Source organism: Chrysochloris asiatica, unplaced genomic scaffold (assembly GCF_000296735.1).
Source record: "Chrysochloris asiatica unplaced genomic scaffold, ChrAsi1.0 scaffold00234, whole genome shotgun sequence".
Lineage (NCBI taxonomy): Eukaryota > Metazoa > Chordata > Mammalia > Afrosoricida > Chrysochloridae > Chrysochloris > Chrysochloris asiatica.
In genome coordinates, this window is record NW_006408752.1 from 471,436 (window position 1) to 493,419 (window position 21,984).

At 37.9% G+C, this 21,984-nt stretch overlaps 1 protein-coding gene across 1 annotated transcript in view; it reads left to right on the forward strand.

Moving 5' to 3' along the window:
- Positions 1–21,498, forward strand: part of LOC102820845 (AP-3 complex subunit beta-1-like) — a 370,338-nt gene extending 348,840 nt beyond the window's left edge. Inside the window, exons 26-27 of the mRNA XM_006873299.1 lie at positions 4,356–4,494; positions 21,345–21,498. Of these exons, the coding sequence (XP_006873361.1) occupies positions 4,356–4,494; positions 21,345–21,498 (293 nt within the window). The remainder of the gene's footprint in view (positions 1–4,355; positions 4,495–21,344) is intronic.
- The last annotated feature ends 486 nt before the right edge of the window (positions 21,499–21,984 follow it).

The window sequence follows — 21,984 nt, forward strand, 5'->3', positions numbered from 1 at the left end:
CTGATTAAATGAGGCTTTGGCACATTTATTGTTAAGGGAATTTTCTCTCTCTCTTTTTCTTTTTTTTTTTTTTTAGTTTTTTGTTTTTGGAAAATTGCAACCCAAGTGTATCTAAAGCAGCAAGATTATCATATGCCCTTTCTCTCCCTCAGGTTTGTTTTAGTATACTTGATATTTCGATCCAATGTTTGTGCTCTGCTGTGACTGAGGGATTTTTCCCTGACTAGCCATACAGAACCGTAAGTGCATGAAAGAGGTGCACTTGGAGAATAGCTGGGGTCCTCTGTGGAGTTCTTGCCAAAATCCCTTTTTCTTCTGCCATTTTACTTCTATGGTTGTTGATTATTTGTCTGAATAAATCTGGCAGCTGTTTGCTATGTTTAATAGAGCAGAAAGGCTACTCTGAATAAAGCTATTTGAAAATTTGTTTATATGAAGTATTTGTAAATCCTTGCAAGTCTCTTGGCATTTCTGTATCATTCTTTCTGTCTTCCTGAATTCGTTCTTTGATGGGGGACATGATGCTGGTAAATTTAGCCCAGGTTTAAAGAGTCTTCTCAGTAACGTGTTTTTAGTTATAGATTTCAGCTGGTTTGGTAATAGAGGTTTCAAACCTCAAATTTGCACATGTATTTGTTTGTTACACTGCTGTAGAAAGAGTAGCTTATTTCACAGATGGTACATGCAAGTAACTCACTAACTGAAAAACCTAAATCAGAATCAAAGTCTATTTCTTCAGATTTTTATCAATGCAAAATGCTGGAAAGTAAAGTGCAAATAAACTTAACACCTGTGCATGTGCCTCATTACATGCTAGATTCATCCAATTTTTCCATTTTAAATAAAACTAATTTACATATTTAATAATGTCATATCATATGGTATTTATTTTAAGACATAAGAAATGTATTCGCTAGGATTTAGCCATAAAAGTTAACAATAAGAAACATGAGGAATACAATTCTGTTTTTATATTAAACATATACATAATTCTAAAGTATGTGCAGTAGTAAATAAGAATGTTTCTTACAGTGTGTACCTTTTAGTATTTTTGAAGCGAAAGGTTCTATTTCAAATAAAGAGCCTGGTTTATTTTTTTTTAATCAGTTATTATATTTAGGAGTCCATGACTAGACATGGATGTCTATAAGCTTGGTAGTCAAAGTGCTAAATGATTATGTATTGAAGATATACGTGTTGGGTTATCATATGTGTTGAACACATTTATAATATTCAGATCATGGATCTTCAACAAAAGCATTATTTATCCATTTCTATGAGTTTTGTGCATTGTAACATCGGTTAATAATCTAGTTGTAGGTGCTTTCATTACTATAACATGGATCTCTCTTTTTTACTTAACACACAACAACATATTTTGGTTTCTTGGGACAGTTCTAATTGTAAGATATTTAAGCTGATTGCTTATTCCAAGCTGCCTCCTCTTAGTGGTTTTTTTTACCTTATGAATTAAATTACAAATCTCTAACTTTGAAAACATTTTTTATTTTGTTTTCTTATATTATTTGGTTAGCACTGTAGTTATCAATTATTGCTAATTAAATTAAGTGCAATCTACTACCTTTACCAGAATTTAGATAAATCCTAATAGAGCAACAAATTCATAATCTTTCAGTTTAAACATCTTTTCCCAGTTGTTTTACTTTATTATGTATAAGCAGGCTACACTGTTTTCAAGCCTGTTTTTGTGGATGAAACTTTTAATGATACCTTGGCTTATTTTTCTTTCTCGTTAATTTGAGAATACCTGATATATTTTCATTTAGAAAAAAACAAAACAAAAACCTAGAATGTTTACTTAATCTTATTATGATTTATGCATCCATCTTACGGGTTCCCAGCTAGCAAGATGCTAATTCTTTAAATGGTCAGACATTTACCATCTTCTGGCCCTTAACCACCACAAGCAATCATATTTGATGCCCCTTAATTAGAGCACCTTTTTTTCTTTCCAGGTTCTTTTTCCACCTCAGCAATCGAGACAATACATTTGCTTACCAGGCTGCTCTCCTAAGTGTTCTTTTGCATGTAAATTAATCTTGATTCAGTTTACACTGTCATGCTGAGTGGTACAAATTGCCTATAACAATAAAACAGCATGAGTTAAAAATAAAGGGGGGGTGGGAAGGCAGATTGAATGTGTGCCTTACTTGATAGGATGTTACTTTGCTTTATGCCAATACATTAGCTGACGATAATGAATCTTCTGTTCTGAAAAGCATGGTTTAGTTGATTTTTTTAATTTTACTTCAATGGAGCAGTACCTTGTCTTTTATAGAACAAGTTAGACAAACCATTAATGACAAGAGTGTTAAGGTTAAATATGAAGCAATGCATTCACTTCTCTGAGTGCTATCCATCTTTCCATTTACAGGAGCTTGACAAAAGTACTGGCTTTGTACAACATTTCCTTTAATTACATGCTGCGGGAAACAGGCTTTTAACATAAACATAGTTGCATTCATTTATTCAGCAGTTGCTCTTCAATAGAGCTTAATGGAGAAGGTTTAAATCCTAAATGAGTACACACATCTCTCAGCAGTGTTAGGGCAGCCACTGTGCTTTACTTAAAAGCCGTGTTTGACTGCTTATGTAGTTTTTAAAGGTTTTGCCTAATATTGAAGTAAAACAGTCTAAGACAGAACATAGTGTTCCATGAGTTTCAAAGTGGTTAATACAAAATTGCTCTTTGTTAGAAGCAAGATCGTTCTGTTTACTATTTGATGGCATAAGCCTTTTTTTTTTTTTATGGTGTTAGCCTGCTAGTCATAGAGCTTTTGTCAAATTTCAGATTGCATTTGCAATAAATAACTAAATGAAATATACAGACCTGAAAGCACAGCAGCCTTCTGAAACATGAAATCAATTTTTTTTCTTAAGTTTTACTAACTGTTCACATATTATGTCTCATAAGGTTATCGCTTTTAGTAGACACCCTGCAGTATCGCTGTCAGAGTCCGAGAGATAGCATTTATTACTATTATTATTTTGTTCTTTTTAAGCCAAATGTTAGATTTCAATATTTGGTCCAAGTGTTTGTTATGTTACTAGATGTGTTCACAGAACAAAATTTTTCTTTAGATGAGTGACACGTCTCGTATTCCCTCTGTTAAGTATGGTTTTTGTTTATGACTTTGTTTAACATGGTTTCTTTACTAAATATTCTCTAAACATCTCTGGAGTCTGACATTTTCCATTCATATTTTTCCTGTTTACAAATGTTTCACTTCAGCAACTTCGGTAGGTGTCTTTATTGGTAACTAGTTCCATTCACTACATAAATACTGCTGCCATTAAGTGCAGCTTACATCACTCGGTCAGTGACTTCCAGTTGTTGCTGAGAGGACTTTGATACATCCCATGCAGGCCAGTCATCAGGCAATTCTGCCAGCCGCCACAGTCACTTTTATTAATTCTCCAACAGCATCTGGCAGTGAGAGCGCTTTGGAGGAGAAGAGAAAAAAAAAAAAAACAAAAAACAGTGGAGTTGGTTCCAATCCACAGCGAACCCCTGTATAGGGTTGGTGAGCTTGAACCGCCGATCTTGCAGTTCACAGTGCCACACCAGGACTCCTAATATTAGCTCTACATGTGTGTATATATATCCATAGAGTCCTGGTGTGGCGCTGAAGGATAAGCCCTGGACCACAAGGTCGGTTTGAACTGCAGGGTCAGTGGTTCAAACCCATCAGTTGTTCCTTGGAAACCCTATGCAAGATCATTGAGTCAGAAGCAATGGTAGTACTGTAGGGTAAGTGTGGGACTGTTAACTGCAAGATCAGGAGTTCAAATCCACCAGCCGCTCCGTGAAAGAAAGATGAGGCTTTCTGCTACCGTAAAGATTTATAGCATAGGAAACACCCTATACAGGGTTGCTATCGGTCGGCAGCAACTTGATGGCAGTGAGTTTTGAGTATATGGTGGTTGGTTATGTGTCGTGGAGTCGGTTCCGACTCATAGCAACACTGTAGCGTTTCCGAGGCTGTAAATCTTTACGGGAGCAGAAGACCTCATCTTTCTCCCGTGGAACCACTGGTAGTTTTGAACTGCTGACAGTGAGATTAGCAGCCTGACTTGTACCCACTACACGATCAGAGCTCCTTTGAGTATATATGATATTATGTGTAATCTGCTGAGACAGTCAATGGTTTATATAACTCAGATCAAGTATAATTTGATGATGATGCTCATATAAATTGCATTCCACAGTGATATTTCTTTGGTTGATTTTTTTGTTTGTTTTTAATTTTGAATGTTAAATATTTGTTTAAAACTGTTTAAGTGTGATTTTCATAAAAGTAATTTGTAAAGGGAACCTTCTTTTGTTTTCACAGGGATGCTAACAGGAATGAACGAAACATCTACGGTCATTATTGCTGCACCGCAGAATTTCACTCCCCCTGTGATTATTCAGAAGATTGCAAATGTAGCCAATGTCGGTGTAGTCCCATCTGGCCAAGACAATGTACACAGGTAAATTCACTAACATATGATGTAGAGTTGACTTGTTAGGTACCCATTGAATCTATGGCAATTCATAGCAATCCTGTAGGACAGAACAGAGCTTCCAGTAGTGTTCCTTAAGGCAGTTTTCCTCCCACATAGACTCTGATGGGTTTGAACTGCCAGTTGCCAATAAAAAAACACCACCCAAAATTGTTGAAGCAACAAGTTGATCAAACTTGGTTTAGGCTAAGGCCCTCTTATCCATCTCATACTGTTCTTAGTATACAGGAACGGACTTTTTTGAAAAATACAGGGACTATGCCCACATTTTGCAGTAGCTTGATGATGTCTAAAGACACTTTGTAAGATAACAGTTGAGACAGATTGTTTAACCAGATTAAGGTGGATTTTCAAGAAATTGTCTTATAAAGCTGTGAGTTAGAGTGTTTTTACTTGGAACCAGGGGACATTTGGGTACTACTCCATAACCAAAAACCAAACCCATTGTCATCAAAGGAAGATGGAAGGTGGGCCCAGGGTCAGTAACATAGCCACAGAGGACTAGAGTGGAAAGTGAAGCATCCAGCTGATAAGAAGAAAGGGCATATGCACAAGAACACCCACACTTGCAGATAACACCCACTTAACCTAGCTTCAATCACTGGATGATCAGAGCACAACTAGAAGAAGAAAGAAGAGGAACAAAAGAGTAATCTGATACAATTTGATGAACTTGATCTACATCTATGGAAGCAGTAGCTCAAAAGAGGGAGTAAATCTTCACAGGGGGGATCATTCCCAACCCCTCCACACATGGAGAGGACAGGGATGGGCAACTTGGACATTGACTACCCGAAGGCAAGAAGCGACTGGCTTACAAGCTTTCAAGAGGGAACCTAGATCCAGAGGGCATGGAGCAAGGTAGAATCTCCACTGAGTAGTATCTAATCTGTGTAGGTGGGGCCGAGGAAAGGAGATGTGGATAGGTCTCTTGTGATACAATGGTGAATAATTGTTATCAATTAAGGGCTGGAAATGTAAAGGTAGACGTTTTGTAGCAAAAGGAGGGTAGGGATTAACTTTGCAGTCTAGGAACAGAGGTCTCTGGGACCTTCAAGGGAGAAGAGTGGAGAAGGAAACCCTACCCAGAGAAGCCAGTGATGCCAGAGATGGAGGCAGAGACGATGACAGAGAGATGGAGTGGCTGGGGATTAGACCCAGAGAGGGAGAGGGGCTATGTGCTGACGACCGGGGGGGCAGGCTTGCGGGGCATACCCTGTGTTTGGTTGATGATGCATGGAGGGGATTGTCACCATGGCAAGGAAACGATATATGATGGGATCAATGTGAAGCTAATGTTTTCCCATGTAAACTATCACAACTCACAATAAAGCATTAAAAAAAAAGAAAAAAAAAGATGGAAGGAATGCACAGAGTCACAGTACCAGTAAGTGTTCAACCATTTCAAGACATAACATATGATCAAGAGCTATTGATACTGAAGGAAGAAGTCCAAGTGCATTGAAGGAATTGGCCCAAAAAAGGCACCAGGAATTGATGGAATACAAATTAAAATCTTTCAATGACCTGAGGCCACATTGGAGGCACTCACTCATCAACTGACTGGCAGAGATCCGTATTTGTCCCCATTCCAAACAGAGTTGACCCAATGGAATGCAGAAATCAGACAATATCATTAATACTGCATGCAAGTACAGTTTTGCTAAAGTTAATACAAGAACAACTGCAACCATACACTGGCAGAGAGCTTCCAGAGGTTCACGTCAGATTCAGAAGAGGACGTGGAACAAGGGATATCACTGCTGATGTCATATGGATTTGGGCTGAGAGCAGAAAATACCAAAAAGATGTTTATTTGTGCTGTATTGACTACACAAAGGCTTTCGATTATGTGGATCATGACAAGCTATGGACAACATTGCGGAGAATAAGTATTCTGAAACACTTATTTGTGCTCATGAGGAACCTTGTTCGAATAATTGTTTGAGCAGAACATGAGGCAATTGTTGGAACAGAACAAGGGAACACTGAATATTTTTTAATTAAGAAAAGTATGCAACAGGGTTGTATTCTTTCACCATACTTATTTAATCTGTATGCTGAGTAAATAATCTGAGAAGCTGTATTATATGAAGAAAAACATGGCATTAGAATTAGAGGAAGACTCATATATCATATTGCAGATGATACAACCATGCTTACTGAAAGTGAAGAGGACTTAAAATACTCCCTGTTGAAGATCAGAAACCACAGTCTTTGGTATGAGTTGCACCTCAATATAAAGAAAACAAAAATCCTCACCACCTGCTCTTGGGAAAACTCTATACAGCCTACCTGATGACACTTAACAGCAACAACAACAGAGATGAACTGTGGATTAGCCATTGGGCAAGGTTGGTGGTTCAAACCCACTAGCTGTTCCACAGGAGAAAGAGAAAGCTGTCTGCTCACATAGAGTGTGATCTCAGCAGCCCTATATGGGGTCAGTAAGTTGAAATTGATTTGATGGTAATGGGTTTAAAGGTAAGCTGTGGGTAGTTTTTGGGGTTGTTAAACACAAGATTGGCAGTTCAAACCCACCAGCCACTCCTTGGGCAGAAGATGAGGCTGTCTCCTCATGTAAAGATTTATAGTCTTGGAAACCCTGTATGGAGTCTCTGTGAGGTACATTCGACTCCATGGCAGTGAGGTTGGTTTGGGTTTGAGAGAGGTGAGCAAAGGACCTGTGGTGGAACAGTGATTAAAGCACTCAGTTGCTAACTGAGGGTTGGTGATTTGAACCCACCAGCCACTCCACAGAAGAGCAATGTGCTCCCATGAAGATTTACAGTCTTGAAAACCCTATGGTCAGAATCAACTGGACAGCAGTGGATTTATTATGAGTGACCTGGGATATTGTCCCAGCTCCGATGCGTGTTTTTTGTCCCAGACTTGGTAATTTGGGGCTGATGATACTCTGCCCTTATGGGTTTTAAGCCCCTCCTGTGTTCATGTGTGGGTCGCAGGAAAAAGAAGGTATATTGGAGCAAGATTCTATGATGGCTATGGAAGAACATTGAACTTATGTCAGAAAACCTGAGCTTCTGTAGGTTCTTCCATTATAGTTACCTAACTTCATTCTGCTAATTATAGCAGGATGAAAACTTCATGTGCTAGTCAAAACACAGGCATATATATACATATATATATATATATATATTTTATTTTATTTTTTTTTAAGAGTAGGGTCCTTAAGTAAGTTGTTCAAGAGGTCCGCTGCTTTAATTTCATACTTTACTACAAGCCCTATCTCATCTACATCAGTTACGAAATAAGAAAATGGATTTAAAGTCGTCATGTTGGTACCCTCAGCAAATACAACCCTATCATCAGTTTATTCAAATTGAGGGAGGGAAAAACTGACCAGTGAAAATATTTACGGTGAAAATAAATATGTTGGTGCTGAGTTTTCTATTTTAATTTTTTCTTCTTTAAATACCTTTTAAATTTTGTTTTTCGTTTTCCTGGGTGATTTTCTCTTAACAGAAGTTGTTGTGTTTTATTTATGGGTTCTTTGCATTATGTTAGGAGCCCTGGTGGCACTGTAGGATAAGCACTGGACTGTTAACTGCAAGGTCAGTAGTTCAAACTCACTAGCCACTCTGCAGGAGAAAAATGAGGCTTTCTGCTCCCATAAAGATCTACCACCTCAGAAACTCTATGCGGGGCTGCTGTGAGTCAAAATTGACTCATTGGCAGTGAGCTTGTTTTTTGTTTTTTAATGCCATACATCAATTGTGATTGTTGGCTTATACAGTATGAAATTTAACCTGATACATTTAATGTGCAGCAAGATTCAGTCATGGTTTAATATGTTCTTGTGCAATGCACCAAAAAGTAGGGTAACATTGTTTCTATTAGAACTTCTAGTTTTGTTTTTGTTTATATGTGATTTTTTTTTTTTTTGTAAACTCTTCTGAAAGCAAAGAAAGCCTCTCAGATTCCGCCCCTGCCACTTAGAAAAAAAAAGTCAAATTACCGTCTCAAAGTTAAAATAATATGCAAACTCTTTGCCTATCTGGAGATTGACTTAAAAGATATTTACAAAGCTATATAATTCTTATTAAAGAATAGTTTGCCTGAATGCCTACCCAAGATTTAAATTACAATTAGAATCAATTCTTAATCATCTGTGATAATACTGAGGAGATGCGCATCTCAGAACAACAGTTGGTTTCTGTTTGGGTTTGAAATGGTCCTCAAAGGCATATGCAGCAGCCTGGGTATGTGACTGTTACTTGGGGGAGGAACTCAAGTTGCTGCAGAGCCAAAAGATGACTAAAATACCCATTTAGAATTAGGAAGGAGCCCTGGTGGCGTAGTGGATTGCACGAGCTGGACTGCTATTTAGTAGTGCAAATCTCCCAGTTGCTCCTGGGGAGAAAGAGGAGGCTTTCTGCTCCCGAAAAGGTTTGTTGTTGTTGTTGTTAGGTGCCCTCAAGTTGATTCCAACCCATAGCGACCCTGTTTTCCAAGGAGCAGCTGGTGAGCTTGAACCACTGACACCTTGCAGTTCAAATGACTTTGCAGTGTGACACATTAGATTACAGCTTCGGACAGCCTCTACAGGGTCATTATGAGTCGGAAGCAACTCCACAGCACACAGCCAGAGGATAGAATTAAAAACTTGTAGTTCTCAGGTTTCGCCATACTTCACTAAGAAATTTCTACTGGAAATGTTTGCTTTTATACTTGTAAAGTTTGGTTGTAATAATATCCTAAAATTTAGAAAGGTTCAAAGTAACAAATATTATTTGTATGTTCACGTAGAAATAGATTTTTTAAATTATTTTATATATATATATATATATATATATATAATTTTTGCTATTTTTCATGCTCAGTAACAATTCCAAAGCATTGTTAATAAAAACTCTACAAATGCCTTCTGTAATTTAATCTAAAATGAAATATTAATAATTGCTGTTTACATTATAATGAGTTTATATTGTTATTATAATATTGAATTGTGTTAATGTTTTTTACTGTAGTATTATATTTCCCAGTGGGATTAATAAGTTTTTGTATCTAAGCTTGTATATTATTTAGTATTGGTAGCGTAGTGGTTACGAATCAGGCTGCGAACCTCAGGGTCAGCAGTTTAAAACTACCAGCTGTTCCGCGGGAGAAAGATGAGGCTTTCTGCTCCCGTAAAGATTTACATCCTCAGAAACCCTGTGCAGGGTTGCTATGAGTCGGAACTGACTCCATGGCACATAACAATAACAACAATTGATGATAAAATTGAAATCCCTATGAAATTTTAGAATGACCTTCTGTGACCATTGCTTTTTTGAATTTATGAAGATCAGGATTCAAGTTAGTCTCATATTTATTCATGTTAATCATTATAGGATTATTTTGAATAAACAGCAGGTATGAAATGCATTTTAACTATTAGCATTTTAAAAAACTGTAAATGTATAAAGCCTTGGAAGCCTTTATAACAGGGTCACTGTGAGTCGAAACCGATTTGACTGTACTTAACAATAACAGCAAATTCAGTATATCATTCTTAGTTAGTATATATTCTATTTAATTTTTAAGGTCTTTTATTTCTGAGAGGACTTTTTGTATTCTTTTCAAGCCATTCAGTGAATAAAAGTTCTTACTGCTTAGTTTGGGAATAATATTTGAGCCCACCAGCCCCTCCAAGGAAGAAAGATGTAACAATCTGCTTCAGTGAAGATGTGCAGCCTTGGAAGCCCTGTGGAAGCCTTGTGTACACACAGGTTGTATTCTTTTACCATACTTATTCAATCTGTATGCTGAGAAAATAATCTGAGAAGCTGGATTATATGAAGGAGAAAGTGGCATGAGAATTGGAGGAAGACTCAGTAACAACCAGCGATATGCAGATGAAACAGCCTTGCTTGCTGAAAGTGAAGAGGATTTAACATACTGATGAAAAGCAAAGCCCACAACCTTCAGTTTAGGTTGCACCTCAATGTAAATAAACCAAAAATCCTCACCACTGGGCCAGTAAATTACGTCAAGATAAATGGAGAAAAGATTGAAGTTGTCAAAGACTTCATTTTGCTCAGATCAGCCTTCAACACTCATGGAAGCAGCAGTCAAGAAATCAAAAGTTATATTGCTTTAGGCAAATCTGCTGCACAAGACGTCTTTGAAGTGTTCAAGAACAAAGACATCAGCTTGAGGACTAAGGTATGCCTGACTCAAGTCATGGTATTTTCAATCACCTCATGTGCATGTGAAAGTTGGATAATGAATAAAGAAGACCATAAAAGAATTGATGCATCTGAGTTATGGTGTTGGTGAAGAATATGAAAAGTACCAATGGATTGCCAGAAGAACAAACAGATCTGTGTTGAAAGAGGTGTCCATCATAGTTGGTAAAGTAGAGGGTCAGCAAAAAAGAGGAAGCCCTCCAACAAGATGGATTGGCACAGTGGCAGCAGAGGTTGGCACAGGACCGGGCAGTGTTTTGTTCTGCTCTACACAGGGTGCCATGAGCCACATCCAGCTCGATGACACCTAGCAACAACTACTACTTTTTAAAATTGAAATCTTTTTTATATTAAATACCAGGTTAAAAAACATTTCTTAATATAAGAATTGGCTAAGAAAAAAAATTAATCTTTATTAATATACAGAGGTATATAAGTATAAAGTCTTAAATTTTGATCAAAGAGTTAATAAAGAACGTCTCTTAACAGAAAATGACCCCAGTTATGAAGAAAAACAATTAAAGGAGCACAGGTTTTGTGGAATTCACTTAAAAAAGAGAGACCATTTCTTCCATCATTAAGGCCCCCTAGCGGTGCAGTGGTTTAGCACTTGACTTCTGTTTGAACCCACCAGCCACTCCAAGGAAGAAAGGTGTAATGATGTGCTTCGGTGAAGATGTGCAGCCTTGGAAGCCCCGTGGAGCAGTTCTGCTCTGTCCCACATATGCTCGCTGTGAGGTGAAAGTGACTTAGTGATCTTTTAAAGTGTTTAACCGTATAAGAAAATAAAAACAAAACCTTTTTTTTGTTTTCTTATATGGCTAAGTACTTTAAAAGATCAATTGAGAGAGCATAACTACAGTTAGATTGATTATGTGTTTAGTTTTCATTTTCTAAATAAGTGATGATATCAGAAAGTCACCTCTTGAAAGACCTAGTTTTCTCTTCTTTTCACTGGTACTTACTTTTTGAGAAGGAGCTCTGGTAGCGTAGTGGTTACGACTCGGGCTGTGAACCGCAAGGTCAGCAGTTCGAAACTACCAGCTGCTCCGCGGGAGAAAGATGAGGCTTTCTACTCCCGTAAAGATTTACACCCTCGGAAACCCTGTACAGGGTCGCTATGAGTCGGTTCCGACTCCACGGCACATAACAACAACAACAACAACCCTTTGAGGAAAAAAGTGTCCTATTGAGATTTGCAGAGTGTGGTCAATATGCCAGTCTGCTGTTTTCCAAATTACAGTTAACCCGCAGCGCCACACAGGAAGAACTTAGGAGTGGCGTTTTAACTAGTACTCCAAGGAGTCCTGGTGTGCTGTTGTAAGATGAGCACTGGACTGCTAACTGTAAGGTCAGTGGTCCAAACCCACTAGCTACTTCTTGGAAACCCTATACAGGGTTGCTGTGAGTCGGAACCAACTCGACAGTAGCAACCACAGCAGCCAAGTGGTTATAATGTAAATGTTCCAAAGTCCGCAGTGTTAACGCTGCCCTGAATTATTAAGAGTTAAAGATAGCCACATAGCAACATTTTTTTCCTATGATTTCATATATATATCTTCTTTACAGATTAGTCATTCATGACTAGCAAGAGGCAAGATGTTTTACTTAGCTGTCTTTTATTTCTTATGAGGCCATGGTGGCTCAGTTGGTTAATCACTGGGCTTCTAACCACCAATCTCTCTGAGGGAGAGTGATGAAGCTGTCTGCTCCCACAAAGATTTATAGTCTCTGAAACCCCGAGGAGCGGGTCTACTCTGTCCTAAAGGAGCACTCTGAATTGGAATGACCTCAATGGTAATGGGTTTGCTTCTTGGTTTTTATCTCCATGTGTGCCTGCAAAATAGTATATTGTTCAGTTATGGCCTTGCTGCTGAAAGTGAAGATAACTTGATGCACTTGTTGATGAAGATCAAAGACCAAAGACTTCAGTATGAGCTACACCTCAAAGAAAACAAAACTCTTCACAGCCAGTTAGCAAACTCATGATGGAGCGGAGAAAAGACTAAAGTTGTCAAGGATTTCATTTTACTTGGATGCACAATCAGTGCCCATGCAAGCAGCAGTCAGAAAGTCCAACAGCATACTGCATTGGACAGATGTGCTACAAAAGACCTCTTTGAAAGCTTTAAACCAAAATAAAGCACAGATGTCACTTTGAGGATTCAGGTACAGTTGCCTCATGTGCACGTGAAAGCTGTACAGTGGATAAGGAAAGCCAGAGTAGAATTGATGCATCTGAAGTTTGGTGCTGGTGAAGAATTATACTGCCATGGCCTGCCAAGAAATAACCCAAACAAATGAAGACATCTGTTTTGGAAGAATAGCCAGAATATTCCTTGGAGGCGAGGATGACAAAATTTCATCTGGCTATACTTTGGACATGTTATGAGGAAGGGCCAGTCCCTGGAAAAGAACATCATGCTTGAAAAATAGAGGAAGACCCTCAAAAAGATGGCTTGACACAGTGACTGCAACAGTGGTCTCAAGCATGGCAACAATTACGAGGCTGGCACAGGACCAGGTAGTGGTTGGTGCTGTTGCACACAAGGTCGTTAAGAATCGGAAGTAACTTGCCAACACTTAACAGCAGCAACATCCACCATATCACAGTACATCACGTGGTGCATGTGAAGCCATCGTAGACCATAAGTAAAAGTTTATTTTTCAGCACTTTCAACCATTTCACATTTTAACCCAGTTTCAGAAAATCTGACATTCATAGACAGTAGTATTGTTGAAAGAGTTGTTGTCACACTACCTACTCATTGTGCCCTTTCATGAACAGCAAATTGACCCTATAAGGGGAAAATGTGGTATTTGAGTGAAAACAGAAAGCCTTGTCTCTGCTGTGATTCTATTTTAGTTCTTTAGTTTCTCTAGCCAAACCCTAGAGTAGTTTTCATTATTACTTTGTATTCATTCAATATATATGTTCCTTTTTCCCTGTGTATCTGTGGTTTACTATGCTTGTTACTTACCCTGTTACTTGTTAAATCTGCAAAATTTAAATATGCAACTTATTTGGAATCTTAGTAGAGTAAATTTGCTCTTTTTACTTAGGTTCTTAACTATTAGGAAAGTCTGATGCTTTCACGTGAATGAAACAGTGTATCCATGGTGAACTGTAATCTACTTTTTAATTTATCAGTATATTTGTTGTTGTGGTTATGTGCCGTGGAGTTGGTTCCGACTCATAGCGACCCTGTACAGGGTTTTCAAGGCTATAAATCCTTATGGGCGCAGAAAGCCTCATCTTTGCTCCTGCAGAACTGCTGGTAGTTTCAAACTGCTGACCGTGAGATTGTTGTTGTTGTTATTAAGTGCCGTCGAGTCAGTTCCAACCCATAGCAACCTGTATAGGGTTCCAAGGAGCGACTGGTGAGATTGAACCACCAACCTTGTAGTTCAAATGGCTTTGCAGTCTGGTGCATTAACCCACAGTGCCACACCAGGAATAAAGGCCATTTATTTGTTTCAGGTTTAGAATAACAATCTTGTTATTTAATCAAAGCACAGGTATTTTAATTTCTAGGTCTTAAATAATTTCTAGGTCTTAAAGTGTATGTGTGTGTGTGTGTGGTGGCACTGTGGGTTAATGCGCCAGAATATAAAGTCGTTTGAACTGCACGGTCGGTGGTTCAAGCTCACCAGTCGCTCCTTGGAACCCTATACAGGTTCGCTATTGGTCAGAACCAACTCAACAACACTTAACAACAACAACAATAGGGTAAATACTATTATATATTACTGTTTCTATCCTAAAAGATCTATATATCATGTAACTCCAACATCTTTGGAAGACCTTATTTATGGCAGGTTTTGCTCATGGTAGAATTACAGTCACTCCTTTGTGAAATCTTTTCTTATAAATCTTAGATTATTTGAATCATTTTTGCTTACTAGTTGCTTAATTTCTTTCCTTCTGGTAACTACACAAGATTGAAATGCTGAGTAATTTTGAATGACCATATTGAAAACAAGTTTTGTTGACCAAAAACATTTGCTGTCTTGGTGCCTACTTTCCTGTGCTTACTATAGTCACACTATTTCCTCTGTCTTAAAACAATTATATATATATATATATATATATAGTTGTTCACAGAAAGATATTAGGCCTAGGTCTTGTCTACAAATGTGACAAATTTTGAATCTCAAACATGAAAGAAGATTTGTGGAGCCCATTTAGTAATCAGAGCTGAGTTCTTGCTCAGGTTGGGCATTGTCCACTAGAGGGCATCACTGCTTTTTTATCGGTTTTGTTTGAACTCCATCGCCTCGGTGAGCAGCATTTCATTGAAAAACAAATGAGGATCTTGGTTAATTTCTACAAAGAAAACAGATTTGGACATTTCAAAAGTAACAGAATTGCACAACTGATTTTTACTTTAAAGCAGCCTCTATTTGGGTTTGATTTAATCTCGCCATTCTTAAGCTAATACCCTATAATACAACAGTTTTCTCATAGGAATGTATAACTGTTTTTATGTAAAAATGAAAGCAAGCTATTCTTGGTGGGTTTGCTTCTGGGTTGACAATTTTGTAAGGACTCAAAGCAGAGAGAATGGGGTAAGGATTTATTTGTTTTGCTGTCTGGTTTTCTGGTGTTAACCTGCATTTTACCTTACCCTACCAAAGAGACAAACCCAGAATGCTGTGGAATAAGTAGAATGTTTTATGGTCACTTTTAGAAAGTACAGTAGGAGTTTTTAGCTTTTCTGTGTAAAGAAACAGAATGCATTGTTTACCTGATACTGTGGGAAATAATTTTTTATACCATCTCTAAAGGTTAGAATAGAAAATGGAAATTTCTAAATTACAAGGGTATCTTAGTTTTTGTTTAAACTCCGTTCATCAGAATGTGAAAGGAAAACACTTCAATGTTGTTGGGTGATTTTTAAATAATAATAATAGGAAAAACCACATTGCTTTTTATGAATTCTCTAAACTTGAATTACATTTAAGTGGGGGTTTTCCCCCCCTTCATTATTCAGTAGTATAAGAGCATAACTTTACATTGTAATCTCATAGTGAACAAAAGAGTTTTTAAAACATTTTGAATTTTTTCTGTTTGTTTAAAATATTCTTCTATATTCGCTCAAGCTATAAAGAATTACAATTTTAAATCCTTTGGAAAGGAAAGCTCCAAATCACCATACTTTGATATTTTGGTTTTAGGAGACTTATTGAAGCCAGTATTTCTTACATATAATCATTGTGCAACTTCATTACACATACGTCAACTTTGGACTAATTATTTTTATACAGCTAGGGCAGGGCACTGCATCTTGCGGCCGTCTTTCTTACTAATAGGATTCTGTCTGCTTCAGCAGGCAGTAATTGAAGGCTTCATGTACAGAGTAGAAAAAAAAGTTTTAGCCTGAGTGGGCCATTGTCACAGCTTCTGGTAACCAGCAGAACAGAAAACACGAGAAAATTGAACTTAGAATAGAAAAATCAGAAAGCAGGAAGACTTATCCAAGAGAAGAAAAAGCATGTCTTAGAGCTGTTGCATTAAGTGTAGCAAATCTGATTCAGCGTAAAAATGTGTGTGTGTGTTTGTGAATACTCTGGAGATTGATGCAGGCTCTCAGATAAATATTGTTAAATTCATGTTAAACCTAGTCAACATTTTAGTTTTTAGGACAATTGAGTTGTAGGATTCCTTTTCCTCCAAACAAAGAGCATGTATGATCCATAACCAATTTCTCACTAACCCTTAAAAAAAAAAAAAAGTGATTTAAGTGCATGAGGGAATAAATTCATGTATTACAGATAATATATTTGGTCCAGATTGTCATTATTTGCTTTCATAATCCTGTCAATTCTTAAGACAAAGTAACTTTTTTAGAAGAATAGTACATACTTTCTTTTAGAGTTGGAACCAGCTTTTTTTTTCCCATAAATTTTAAGAATTCTTATAGGCTTCAGAGATGAAATGTCTGTTAGTGAAGAAAATAGACAAAAGACATTTGATACGATGAAATACAGATGTATCCAAACAATTTTACCTACTCATTTGGTGATTTCAAACAGTGAGTTCTTGGTGGAGTCAGATGGAAAATGATGACAAATACCTAGATTGTATATTTTAAATAGCATGGAACTCATGATACATAAGCAATACATTCTTAAATGCTATTTCACTTACTTCGTCTAGTTTGCCGTGTTTACTGGTGTTTGAAGTTGATTGGTCTCCCAGTAATCTTACATTTCAACTTTTCAGCTCCATTCAGGAAAGTTGTTCATGTCTTTTTTTTAGGGGGGGAGGGGCAGGGGGGGTTACAGTTTTAAAAATCTTTAAAGGTAGAAATTAAAAGTATGTTATGACAAGGCATCAAGTCAACATGTTTTAGATTGCAGAATACTAAAGTCAGTTTCAGTTTTTTTAAAGAGAACTATATTAAAGGTTTTTTGTTTTTTAAATAAAATAGATTACACACATATTAGACTAATAGGAAAAGTCTTCATCAGCGGCTAAAAAAAATCTTAATGTGCTTTTTTTTTTTGCAAATGTTAAGAGAGTATGTGTGATCTAGAATCAAAATTTTTGTTGTTAAATGCCGTCAAGTCTGTTCCAACTCATAGTGACCTATGTTAGGTTTATGAGGTGTGGCTGTTAAGTTTGAACCACCAACCTTGCAGCCCTGTGCATCAGTCCACATTGCCACCCCAGGGCTCTAGAAGACTTGAGTTCAGATTCCTACTTATCCACTCAGAGGCTTTGTGACCCTGAGCAAGTTCCTCAACTTCTGAAGTCCTCAGTTTTCTCATATATAAAATGGGATCATAACTGTACCTGCCTCTCGTGGTCAGATGTGATGATACAAGTGAAGTATTTGGTTCCTACTGCCAGACACACAGTAAGCACTTAATAAATGGTTGTTGTTGTTAAGTACTGTTGAGTCCGTTCTAACACATAACAACCCTATATAGGGTTTCTGAGGAGCAGCTGTAAGTTTGGTTCAAACCGACTTTGCAGTCCAGCACATTAACCCAAATTCCACACCAGAACTCCTGGTAGCACTCACTATCATTAAGTGATCACAAGCTTCAGATACCTTCTGGCAAATGTTTGTCACAATAAGATCTTAGCTTGAGGCCAAGTACAGAGGTTCTTATGCCAGCCGTTACATTGAGTATACCAATATTTGACCCAAGATGTCTTTATAATCAATGTTGGTTATATCCACGATATCTATTTTGTCATTTATTAGCTAGTATTCTGTTGTTGTTGTTGTTGTTCAGTGTTCCAACTCATAGCGACCTGTGTAGGGTTTCTGAGGAGCAGCTGGTAGGTTTGAATTGCTGACCTTTGTGGTTCCCACAGTGGCACACCAGAACTCCACTCTGTCTATAAGTATCATTTAAATGTGTGTTAAAGCATAGCCTGTTTGGGAGTTAAATGATTAATAAATTTTGGGGGGTGACTTTTGCTTAACATGAAGCCAAACAAGCCAATTGTAATCATGCTATGTTCCAATTAAATACATCCTTTTTGAACTGTGAAATGAGGATGTCAGAACATCTGATCTTCTAGTCTTCTGGTTTAAAAGGTTGCTTCCACTATTTATGCTAGAACTTAGAGACCTAGTTAAAAGGCAATAGCTTTTATACCCGCTAGCAGATTTTATTGCTGGAATGATTTACTTACCATGTCCCAGTTACAGCGTAAGCAGATGCCTCCATTATTCATGTCCCTATGGAGTTCTGGTCTGGCACTGTGGGATAAGCACTGGACTGCTAACCACAGGTTGGCGGTTCAAACCCACTAGCCGCTTCTTAGAAACCCTATACAGGGTTGCTATGAGTTGTAATGGACCCGATGTCACTTAACAATTTTGTTATTGTGGAGTCGTGGTGTGGCTTTGTAGGATAAGCACTGGACTGCTAAGCACAAGGTCGGCAGTCCACACCCACGAGCTGCTCTTCAGAAACCCTATACAGCATCGCTCTAAGTCAGAACCAGTTTGCTGACACTTAACAATAACACCAACAACATTCTTTGCAGTACTGAGAAGTTTCTAGGAACAAGATTTCAAAAACATGTGCAAGAAACGGATTTCAATCTCTTTAATCATACTGACATCAAAATTAACACTTGTCTCTGCTGAATATATTTTGTTATAAGCATTATTGTTGTAAAGTCGGTTCCAACTCTTAGTGACCCTGGATAGGATTTCTGAGGAGCAGCTGGTGGCTTGGAACCACCAACCTTGAGATTAGCAGTCCAGTGCTTATCCTACAGCACCACACCAGGACTCCATTATAAATTTTTAGTAGAAAAGAGGTTTATTCTTTTTGTATTAAAATACACACACACACACACACACACACACACACACACACACACACACACACCTTGGAGCTATGCAACCCTGAAGTTCAAATAGCAGTGTTTTTGTGTTCCTATCAAACTTATTTTCCTTTGATTATGGTCCCTAAACATAAGTGTTAAGTAAATAAAGGAACTGATAAGACTCTTGTTTACATAATTATAACTCTGTGTGAAATAAGGATCTCTGTTGAAATAGTTGTTGAATGAATTGGGGATGGGATGACCAAATCTGTGGGAAAAGTTGCATCGATGAGTGGGAGAGTAGAACCCCCAAAGTATCATTTGGGACTGATTTAATGCAAAAAGAAACAGGATCTTCCTATGAATCAGAAGAACCTCAAAAATCTAGACAAATGCATAAACTGCAAGGGACACTATATAGGTGAGGTCACTGGGAGCTGTTCTTTGTGTTTTCAAAAATAGGAAATTGCTCTCCTAATCTCTCGTGTGTAGCTCTCAAAAGCAGATAGATACATATGTTAAGAGCTTTCTGTCAAGCTCTTTAAAAACTGCTATGATTTAGGTTCTTAAACTGGCATCTTAAAATTGCTTTTCTTAGTAGAAACTCTGCTTTGATAAATTTTCATGTTTGTAGAGTCGTTTTCCACCACATACACAAATAGCTGACTGGGAAGGTCTCTAGCTCTGGTTGTCACCAGACCATTAGCTAACATTTTCAAATACAACTTCGACATGTTGATAATATTTTCAGTTTAGTGAAATTAGCTTACATGTTTTGCTTTTGATGCATTGTTCTACTTATTGCTAGAAAACTCGTTTTCATGGTTCTGTTTAGGCCAAAAATGGTTGGTCAGGTTTCAAAAAATGAACCTAATGTTCTTGATGTCATTAAAAAAAAAAAAAAATCCTCAAAAAAGAAATTACTTTTCATTTAAAGAGAATCTGCTTCCTGCTTAAGTGGCTAATATTTTAATTAAGTAAGGAGTGAAGTTTTTCTGAGTGTCTCTGATAAACTCCCTCTTTTATGTTGATGGTAATTAAACAGATCCCGGAGGACTCTGGTGGGCTCTGTGCGAGGCCCATGCTAATTGTCAGACGGGAGACACTGACCAGTTGGTTTGCTCTTGAATTGTCCGCAACGTGCTGTCAGCGCCGCAGTTTTATTTGTATGTATTGTGAGCTGTTGTCAGGGCTAACTGGGTGCCATTGTGGCTGAAGATGTTGCGCAAATTGAGGCAGATGGCTCAGATTCAGACACGTGTCATACAGAAAGGGGAAAGGGGATCGGCCCTGCAAAGTGGGGTCATAGCAGGTCACAGACCTGCTCCACACTTGTTAGTGTTTTCAAAAGCTCATGGGCCACAACTTTGTTTTTCTCTAGTCATCCTTGCAATCAAGCCCCCTCCCCCAAAAAATGCATGGGATATAGTCCGTGTGGAGAATGGAAGCCTAGCAGGTTACCCATCCTCTCCCCTCATGTCTCTAGGGCTTGACTGTACTTGCAGAATGAATTAGCAGGATTGACAGACGTTCATTGTGCCTCCAACGGCTTTTCAGTCAATTGCAGTGCTTAAAAGGCTAGTTTTGCTTTTAATTCCATGTAATTAGTAGGTTCTCCATGTCTTGGAATTTAGTAATGGAGTATTAGACCTTAAGTTTCCTCTATCACGTTCTGAAGGGATAAAGGGGTGGGAAGGAAGGATGGTGGCGGGATCTAATGTTCTGCACATTAGAAAAGGGAAGTGTGATGCTGTACTTGGCTGTCTCAGGAGCTGGTGGCATGTCACCATCAACGTCCGAGATGGAATTTGAATATGCTAACATGAGTGAGTTCATTGAAACTTAATAAGAGTTTTATAATATACATAAAATTATCTAACTATGTGCATAACCATTTTCAGATATGAGGAATTAAAATTTCAAGTTCTTTGAGAAAGGTTGCGTTTCTTAACATGTATTAGAAATAAAAACGTAGTGGTTTACTTAAAACATCCCTGTGCATGGTGAAATGCTATACAGCAAAATTAATGATTCCCCAATAGATAGAATTATTCACTCACATCCCTTGTTCAAACTAAATGCCCTTTTCTGGTTCAGTTTTACAGATGTACTCAAATTACCTGTTTGTGGTGCTGGGCAGTTTATTGATTTTTATTTTTTTTTAAGAGGAATGCTTGGCTTTGGGTTTTGGCAGTAGGGAACCTACAATAAATTATTTCATCTAAGGAAAGAAAGTTATTTTAAACCTATTTGAATGTATAGTGTGTCCTTTTTCTCTCCTCCTGATAAAAGGTCTCTGTTTAGCACTTTTTTTTTTTTCCATCCAGGTTTGCAGCTAAAACTGTGCACAGTGGGTCGCTGATGCTAGTCACAGTGGAACTGAAGGAAGGCTCTTCGGCTCAGCTTGTCATAAACACTGAGAAAACTGTGATCGGTTCTGTTCTGCTACGGGAGCTGAAGCCTGTCCTGTCCCAGGGGTAACCTGCTTACATCTGGACTTCAGAATCTGGCACAAAACAAAAGTGCCTGGCATCCACTACTGCTGCCTTTCATTTATAATAATAGCCCTTCCATCTGGCAATGGGGGAAGAATACACTCTTGACATTCTTGTCTCCTGCTTTAGAATGCTAGTGTGTATCTATCATGTATACAATGCTTTCCCCCTTTTCGCTTTGCTAACCAAAGAACATATATTTTACTGTCAGTTATTGCAACTCTTGAATCCGTGTGCCATTCCCTATGTCCTGCTACTTGTGTGGCCTTCTCTCCCTTCTCTCTCTCAGCAATGATGGTGTGAACTGGGCATTTCAAATTCATTGGAAAGCATCTTCCCTTCAGCAGTAAGCAGAAATTAGCTGAGTCTGGTCCTCTTGGCTTGGTATGTGTAAAAGCGATAGAATACTTCCTAGAATTAAGTGCATCAACGACGAGATCTCTGAAAAATTTTTGTTCCGTGAATTTCCTAG